This window comes from Apis florea, unplaced genomic scaffold, assembly GCF_048593485.1.
Source record: "Apis florea isolate Af1SG1 unplaced genomic scaffold, ASM4859348v1 contig_2495_pilon, whole genome shotgun sequence".
Taxonomy (NCBI): domain Eukaryota; kingdom Metazoa; phylum Arthropoda; class Insecta; order Hymenoptera; family Apidae; genus Apis; species Apis florea.
Genome location: NW_028256595.1, coordinates 4,183,088 through 4,191,231, shown reverse-complemented (window position 1 = coordinate 4,191,231; position 8,144 = coordinate 4,183,088). Strand labels below are relative to the sequence as shown.

Below are 8,144 nucleotides of genomic sequence, written 5' to 3'. Positions count from 1 at the left end.
ATTTAAAAAAAACTCGTTAATTGAATTGTTTAATTTAAAAAATATATAATATATAAACAATAATATATAATATATAAGTAATTTATAAATAATTTACCATTGGATTAAAAAATCAATGATTTTATGTAAATGTAATCAAAAAGAGAGAACAATTTGGCATTTAAATTCGAAAATCTCTACAAAATAAAATTACTATGGGATTAAAGCAAGCATATGTAAATAAGTAGACTGGACATACTAATTTATTTTTTTTTTTACTTATGGTAATGATCTTGGCGATATTTATAAATTTAAAGCTATTTTTATTTTATTGTCATCAAATATATTTGTTGTTACAGGCATTGAGTTAATTTATTCAATTAATATCATGTATTAAATTATCACGTATATAAACATAATCGCAAATATATATATACAGTAAATATACATATATACGCAATCATGTATAGATATACACATACATCTAAATTTATCTAAAGTAATAAAAAAAAGTGAATTCAAAAACTTAATTCACATTCAAATTACACACAAAATAATATTATTGTTATTAAAATTAATTTTAATTATTTATACATATATAATTACATGTATTTTTTTTAATTGATTAAAAACAAGAAAAAAATCATATAATTAATAACATTCTTACAATAATATTTATTTATACATAAAATATTTATATTACAATGGTTTACAAAGTCTCCAAAGTGTAGCTGGATGTCTATTGGATAATAATTCTAATTCTTTTATTCCTAATGGACTTATGTTTCTGATCCATTTTCGATCTTTATAATATTCCAAAATAGTTCCAAATTCTTCTTTTGAATAATTTTCAACACAAATAGGAAGAAAGGGATCTAAATGTTCAAATCCTTTCTTACCAAGTAAATATGTTGGATAATCAGAATCTTTTCTATCCTATGAATAAAAAAAAAATATAAAAGAATTATCATAATTTTAATAATAGTTTTGTTATAAATTATATTATATCAATTGTTATATACTTTATTTGCTCTTTTATCTACTGTTAATATTGCAGCACCATTACACCAATCGTAATTTACAATATTATAGAATGCAGATGTTATTGATATCTTCTCAGGTGGCACATATTTATGATTTTCATCACATACGTGTGTAATTGTAGAAGTAAATGCATTAAAACCATCTATAATAACTAATGTTTTACATTTTCCTGCTATACTACTTAATTTCAGTTCATCCAATAAAGCATTAACAACACCACAAGCAAATTTATTTCTTTCTATTCCAAATTCAATAAGATTAGAAAGTGTTTCTCCACATTTTATAACTTCTCTTTGAGACCATTTGTATTCTTTAGTAGTTTTTAGCTATTTAAATTAGATAAATTAATTTTTTTAATTATATATAATAATAAAATAAATTTCAATTGTTACTCACGTTATATTGTGATAATGATATTTCATTTAAATATTTAAAATATTTTAACCATGCTGCTGTTAGTTGAGGTAAATCTAATTTACCTGGTATTAAAGGAGATTCAGAAACTTCTCTTGCATATCGAAACCAATTACGAACTAAAAAATACAAATAAAAATACTGTTAATAATTATATAATATAATATTATAATAATTATATATTTTTTTTTCATAAATAATTTACTTTTAAATATAATTCATAATATATATATATATATAATTCATACCCCATGGCAAATGAACTACAATAAAATGTTTTATAAGACCATAATGAATTAAATGTAACAACGTAGTTGTTTTTCCTACTCCTTCTTTACCATCTAATAATTAATGAAAGAACAATATATAAATTATAAATTTTATTTTACAATTAATTAAATAAATATCTTAAATGAAAAGTAATATCATAAATTTGAAAGGATACATAAAACATATTTATTTATAGATTTTGTATAATCTGTTTGTTCTAAGTATGATATAAGTTCAATTGCAGGTCTTCTAACTAAAATGCCAAGTTCTCTAAAAATTGTTGTTTGCTTTTTTAATTCAATTGTCATATCTTTCATTAATAATGATTTAATGTCTGAAGGTACTGTATAAATTTTACTTAAACAACTTTCATCATGTTCTAAAGGATTTAATTCTGTGCGAAATGATGAAAGATTTATATCTTGTATATCTTTTGTTGCCGCTGTTATTATTGTTCGTCGAGCATTTTTAATGCACATTTTACCAAATAAAGAACCTAAAATTTTAGAAAAAAACACATACTACATAATTAAAATATTAATAAATAAATAAATATATATATATACACATATATGCATTGATTAATACACATAATTAGTATTAATATGTATATTTGTAATATATAAAAAAAAAGAAGACATTGATCTAATTTTTATATAAATTATTATTACATATAAGTAGACAAACATACGAGTATATGACATCATGTTGTTTAAAATATTTTAATTAGTAATAATACTTTTCTCTATAAATAATTACAAATTTTCAAATACTTATTTACTGGTAATGCAATTGTAAGTAACCAAATTTATTGTTGGACTGTTCGAATATCTTCCGAGTTATTTGATAAATTCAAAATGTTCCTATGAAAATTAAAAATACATAATAATTTTATGTTTTACATAATTTTTGTATATATTTATTATTTTTATTTAGTTATATTATAAATAATTTATTTGTGAAAAAAAATTTTTATTTTTTCTTTCCACAAAAAATATTATTACTAAATGTTTAATTTTAGGAACATATCTGAAGTAATCAGATTGTCGATCACGCTACAAGAATATATACAATCGTATAACAATAATTCTAGCAAGTTGTCTGAAGTAAATACATATCAATAAATCAAAAATGAATTTAGAATTATTAGGTAAATATTTAGCAAAATCTATTTTAAAATTTAATTATATAAATTTTTTAATATTTATAAAATTTTTTTATAGAATCATTCGGTCAGAATTATCCGGAGGTAAGATATTTTTACAAACATAATATATTTACATTTGTTAATTTTGAATCTTACAGATATAATGTTTGTAATCATTAGGAGTTTGATGGTACATTAGATTGTATATCATTAGCAGTTACTTGTACATTTAATAAAAGAGGAACTCTTCTTGCTGTTGGATGTAATGATGGTAGAATCGTTATTTGGGATTTTTTAACTCGTGGTGTTGCTAAAATCATAAGTGCACATGTACATCCTGTATGTTCATTGAGGTAATATGTCATGATTTGAAAGAATTTATTATTAATATATTTTATTTATTTCATCATTATTTTTTTTTAATTAGTTGGTCTAGAAATGGACACAAATTATTAAGTGCATCTACAGATAATAATGTTTGCATATGGGACGTCTTATCTGGAGAATGTGACCAAAAATATAGATTTCCATCTCCCATATTAAAAGTTCAATTTCATCCAAGGAATCTTAATAAGTTTTTAGTATGTCCAATGAGACATGCAGCAGTTATGGTTGATGTTGAGGGTACACATAGAGTTATACCTTTGGATGATGATGTATGCAATTAATTAAATGTTATTGTTTTGTATTTTTTAATATAAATTTTTCACCTTAAATATTTAACTTTTAATTTTTAGAGTGATTTGAATATAGTGGCATCTTTTGATCGCCGAGGAGATTATGTTTACACTGGAAATGCTCGTGGCAGAATTCTAGTTCTTGATGCAGAATCATTAACTGTGAAAGCTTCTTATAAAATTTCACAAGGCACAGCTAGTAATACAGCTGTAAAAAGTATTGAATTTGCTAGACGTGGTTCTTGTTTCTTAGTAAATACATCAGATAGAGTAATTCGTGTGTATGATAGTACTGAAGTATTAGCTTGTGGAAAAGATGGTGAACCTGAACCAATACAAAAATTACAAGATTTAGTAAATAAAACTATGTGGAAAAAATGTTGTTTTTCTGGAGATGGAGAATATGTTTGTGCTGGATCTGCAAGGCAGCATGCTTTATATGTATGGGAAAAAAGTATTGGGAATTTAGTAAAAATTTTACATGGTACTAAGGGAGAATTATTACTTGATGTTGTTGTAAGTTATTTTGATTTTTAATAACATAATTTGTTTTAATTTTTTATATTTATAATATTTTAATAAATAAGATATATTATTACAAAAATTTATAACGATACAGTGGCATCCAGTAAGGCCAATTATTGCATCTATATCATCTGGTGTTGTTTCTATTTGGGCACAAAATCAAGTTGAAAATTGGTCTGCATTTGCTCCAGATTTTAAGGAATTGGATGAAAATGTTGAATATGAAGAAAGAGAAAGTGAATTTGATTTGAGTGATGAAGATAAATCAGTGGTACAAGGTGAAGAAGCACAAGATGAAGAGATAGAAGTAGATGTTGCATCTATAGACAGAGTGGCAGCTTTTTGCAGTTCTGATGAAGAAATGGAAGATATTGGTTCATTACAATTTTTACCAATATCACCTGATGTAGAAGATTCAGAAGATAATCAAACAACAATGCATGAACCACCTATGAAAAAACATCGTTCTCATGACATTCACTTGCAAGGTGCACCAGTAGATGGTAATATATTATTATATTTGATAATCAATTTATTCAATTTTTCAACAATATTTTTATTTTTAGAAACTCATCCATTATTAAATAAAGGAAAAGATAAACCAACAACTAAAAAAGGAAGACCAAGATTAGAACATAGAAAAGGAAAATAATTTAGAATATTTTTTTTTCTTTGATATATATATAAAAAAAATATTTTATAATGTACAACATTAACAATTAAAAGTACTTTAAATATGATAATATTTTATAGACATAATATGCTATAAAATGTATTACTTCCTATGGAATGTATCTTACGTATTGTTTAATCTTGTGTTTTTATATTGAAAACTTATTGGATTAAATGTTAAAATAAATTTTCAATTTTATGAGTATCTATATATTAAATGTAAATTTAAATTTAATATAAACGGTTTGATTTATTTATATATCACACAAATTATTTTATTAGATTTTACTATAATTTTATCACTTAGAATAATTGTATACTGATATTTTACATTCGTTCTAATAATAGCAATACTACCAATATTCCTAAAAGTATAAGTTGAAATGCACTTAACCTGTATTTTACTATCGAATTATTTTGAGAGAAAATTAATTGATCGATAAATATTTTATCTTATCTTATGTAGCAATTTCTGAAAGCGCAATCAAAATTGCGCAGTATTTATATTAACTTGCAACTTAAAATATATTAAATTTTATTTGCAATGTTAATTTCGAGGTTATTGGCACAAGTTCATAAAAAATTGTTTCATGTTCAGAACAGAACAAAAAGAGGTGTACAATCTGCTAAAGATATAATCTTGAGTATCGGAATTATTATTATTAGTGGATTTCTTATTATTTGGTTGTCCGTGTTTCTTTATACAGCATTTTATTATGCTTATGTACCAAGCATTTCGTACGTACGACCAGTACATTTGCAATTCAAGTAAGTTTCACTTAATGCATATTGATTTTTATCTTTTTTTATATATTATTTATATATTATATATATATATTAATAATATATTATATATAATATATAAAATATATACATATATTTTAAGTTTAAAGTTTGATGATATAGTTCTTTTATATTATAGATCATGTAATGAACAAAAAGGAATTTGTAGCTTCCCATATGCATATGTGCAGTTAACAAATAAACAACAACTTTTAATGGTTGGCCAGCCATATAAAGTTAATTTGCATTTAGAAATGCCAGAATCACCAGCCAATAAAGAACTTGGTAATTTCTGAATCTTTTGCAATCAAAATATAAAATAACATTTAACAATAAACATCATTTTTAAATAGGTATGTTCATGGTTTGTGCTCAATTACGCAGCAGAGATGGTTTCCTTGTAGAACATTCATGTAGATCTACCATGTTACATTATCGTAGTACCTTATTACATGCACTTACAACATTTACATTTTCACCTATGATGATTTTTGGCACTACAGAAGAAAAACAAAATATAGTTCTTGAATTATTTGATAATTTTGAAGAAGACCAAAGCCATCCAGTTACAATCATTTATATTGAAATACAATCAAGGCATATTGAATTTTATTCTGCAAGCATTATGATAAATGCTCATTTATCAGGTCTACGTTATTTAATGTTTCATTGGCCAATTTTATCTGCTATTCTTGGTGTTAGTACAAATTTGTTTTTCATAGCACTTGTATGTACTTTTTCTTATTTCCATTTTACTATTTATGATGATTCTGGAGATGATAGTTTCAATTATGAAGAAGATAAAAATGAAGAAGAAAAACAGGAATATAAAAAAGAATTGAACATAGAAGAAAAGGAGAAACATAAAGTTACAAATGATCGTAAGTTACAATAGTTATAATATATTATATATATAATAATATTTCTTTTCATGAAATTAATATATAAAATTATTATTAAATTAACTTATTTTTTAAAGATTCATCAGACTCATCATCATCGGAAGATCCTTTTATATTGCCACATCTTATAAAGTCTGAAGAAGAATCTCATTCTTCTCACATTGAATTAATAAAAAATTAATTTATATATTTCATAATATGAAATACTTTAGAATTAATAACATGTACAAATGTTATAGAATATTAAAATATTATATGAATGTGAGTAAATATATATTATAAACATATTTATTTTTCTATATTTAAATACTTTATTAATTTTTTTTAATTCTTTTAATATAATATAAGTTATATTAAATTACATATCGAAATGCCTGTAATAAAATACTCATATAGAAATGTTTTTTTTTATTTTTTGAGAATTACAAAATTCTTTGTATATTATTTTTTTACCATTTTATATATCATAACATTGACTATATATGTTTTTATTACATTTTGTATTATTTCAAATCTTAAATATTATTTAAAATAAAAAAAAGATTGTAAAAACAGATATTATTTAATTTTACATAAAATTTTACATAAAATTACAATAAATAAATTATAAATATTTTTATTGTGGGTATTTTTATTAGAGATCACATTTGAAATGCATTGATATAATTAATTATATAATTAATATTTACTTTTTCTTTTCATTTGTATTTTTAATAATTTAAAACTTTAATAAGAACTAAAATTTTATTAAAATATAAAGTTTGTAAGAATTGATTATTATCTCTTACAAAAAATAAGTATTTCTTTTTATTATATATATATATATATATATATATATATGTCATATGTTATTCTGTATTTCGTATGACAATATAATAAAATAATGTTTAAATTAATTATAAATAATTTGTATTTTAAATTTGTAATTCAATTTGTAATTTAAAAATTAGCAAATTTATATAGATGAAAAATATTTCTTTACTTATTTTAAATTTAAAATCATTTCGCGGTTTAGTTAACAGCGCCATCTTTCAAAAGAAAATTATAACTACTTTAAAGTTATGTTTTAATGTTTTGAGGTCAGTTCAGTGTACGTGAATTTCTTTATTTTATTTGAAAATTACATAATTTAAATAAATAATAATAAAAAAAATATAATAAAGGTTCGTATAATATTACTCTAATTTAATAAAAATTTATTTTTTTTTAATAATAAGCAAAATTAGATAATTCAAGAATGATTTTTTTCAAATATATAGAAAGAACATTTTCAAGATGTCTATCAATAAATTGAATAACTTTTGAAGATCAAGATATCATAAGACGAATTCGTTGCAAAAATCTGATATGAGTTTGATATAGAGTAAGTTCTATTTAAAATTTTTTTCAAATATGATTATTAGAAAATTACGTGATGTGATTTAACATGTTAAAAACGAAAAAGTAACTTCGAACGAATTTTTATACATGTAAATGGTAAGAGAAAAAAAGAATTCGATACATTATATATATATGCAATTATAAATCGTTATACATATTATGTATAAAAAATTATTTTATCAATGTTTTATATTATCGTATAATACGATAAGTTAAGAAAAAAAGTTTAAAAGTAATACATTTATATTTGTGAAATTATCTTATACATATTTTTCTTATCTCGTTATTCAAGACAAATGTTTCAGACAAATGTTCAAAATTTTTTTCGTTTTTTGTTGTTTCGTTTTTTTT

At 22.0% G+C, this 8,144-nt stretch overlaps 3 protein-coding genes and 1 long non-coding RNA gene across 7 annotated transcripts in view; 3 read left to right on the top strand and 1 right to left on the bottom strand.

Annotated features, from left to right (window-relative positions):
* Positions 1–630: 630 nt before the first annotated feature.
* mRpS29 (mitochondrial ribosomal protein S29) lies at positions 631–2,747 on the bottom strand. 2 transcript variants are annotated; one of them, XM_012490911.3, is made up of 6 exons: positions 2,399–2,747; positions 1,883–2,203; positions 1,686–1,778; positions 1,420–1,556; positions 1,002–1,349; positions 631–915 (listed from the first exon to the last, which is right to left on the bottom strand). In XM_012490911.3, exons 1-6 carry the CDS (start codon positions 2,412–2,414, stop codon positions 679–681), a joined length of 1,152 nt encoding a protein of 383 aa, XP_012346365.2. In that variant the 5' UTR covers positions 2,415–2,747; the 3' UTR covers positions 631–678. The 2 variants fall into 2 exon arrangements, with proteins under 2 accessions (XP_012346365.2, XP_086762946.1); XM_086906820.1 differs by having other exon boundaries at positions 2,489–2,743.
* On the top strand, positions 2,504–4,963 carry Rbbp5 (retinoblastoma binding protein 5). Of its 2 annotated transcripts, none has more exons than XM_003696790.4 (7): positions 2,504–2,857; positions 2,931–2,956; positions 3,035–3,207; positions 3,282–3,510; positions 3,592–4,047; positions 4,151–4,559; positions 4,623–4,963. In XM_003696790.4, exons 1-7 carry the CDS (start codon positions 2,839–2,841, stop codon positions 4,706–4,708), a joined length of 1,398 nt encoding a protein of 465 aa, XP_003696838.1. In that variant the 5' UTR covers positions 2,504–2,838; the 3' UTR covers positions 4,709–4,963. The 2 variants fall into 2 exon arrangements, with proteins under 2 accessions (XP_003696838.1, XP_012346364.1); XM_012490910.3 differs by having other exon boundaries at positions 2,728–2,857; positions 4,151–4,544.
* On the top strand, positions 4,957–6,700 carry Seipin (lipid droplet biogenesis associated protein seipin). The gene is made up of 4 exons (XM_003696833.4): positions 4,957–5,496; positions 5,651–5,796; positions 5,865–6,392; positions 6,491–6,700. The coding sequence occupies exons 1-4, from the start codon at positions 5,273–5,275 to the stop codon at positions 6,592–6,594; spliced, it is 1,002 nt and encodes a 333-aa protein (XP_003696881.1). The 5' UTR covers positions 4,957–5,272; the 3' UTR covers positions 6,595–6,700.
* Positions 6,701–7,428: 728 nt separating this feature from the next.
* Positions 7,429–8,144, top strand: part of LOC147657859 (uncharacterized) — a 44,019-nt gene continuing 43,303 nt past the window's right edge. For both annotated transcript variants that reach the window (XR_015291720.1, XR_015291721.1), the window contains exons 1-2: positions 7,429–7,576; positions 7,673–7,776. This is a non-coding gene — a long non-coding RNA (uncharacterized LOC147657859). The remainder of the gene's footprint in view (positions 7,577–7,672; positions 7,777–8,144) is intronic.

Excerpts from the sequence above, each read along its gene's own strand:
- Rbbp5 (XM_003696790.4), top strand. Across the intron at positions 4,048-4,150 it reads AATTATTACTTGATGTTGTT|TGGCATCCAGTAAGGCCAAT; the intron begins GTAAGTTATTTT and ends ATAACGATACAG. Across the intron at positions 4,560-4,622 it reads GCAAGGTGCACCAGTAGATG|AAACTCATCCATTATTAAAT; the intron begins GTAATATATTAT and ends TTTTATTTTTAG.
- mRpS29 (XM_012490911.3), bottom strand. Across the intron at positions 1,779-1,882 it reads TATAAATAAATATGTTTTAT|ATGGTAAAGAAGGAGTAGGA; the intron begins GTATCCTTTCAA and ends ATTAATTATTAG. Across the intron at positions 1,557-1,685 it reads TGTAGTTCATTTGCCATGGG|TTCGTAATTGGTTTCGATAT; the intron begins GTATGAATTATA and ends TGTATTTTTTAG.
- Seipin (XM_003696833.4), top strand. The coding sequence starts at position 5,273 with ATGTTAATTTCGAGGTTATTGGCACAAGTTCATAAAAAATTGTTTCAT. Across the intron at positions 5,797-5,864 it reads ACCAGCCAATAAAGAACTTG|GTATGTTCATGGTTTGTGCT; the intron begins GTAATTTCTGAA and ends ATTTTTAAATAG. Across the intron at positions 6,393-6,490 it reads ACATAAAGTTACAAATGATC|ATTCATCAGACTCATCATCA; the intron begins GTAAGTTACAAT and ends TATTTTTTAAAG.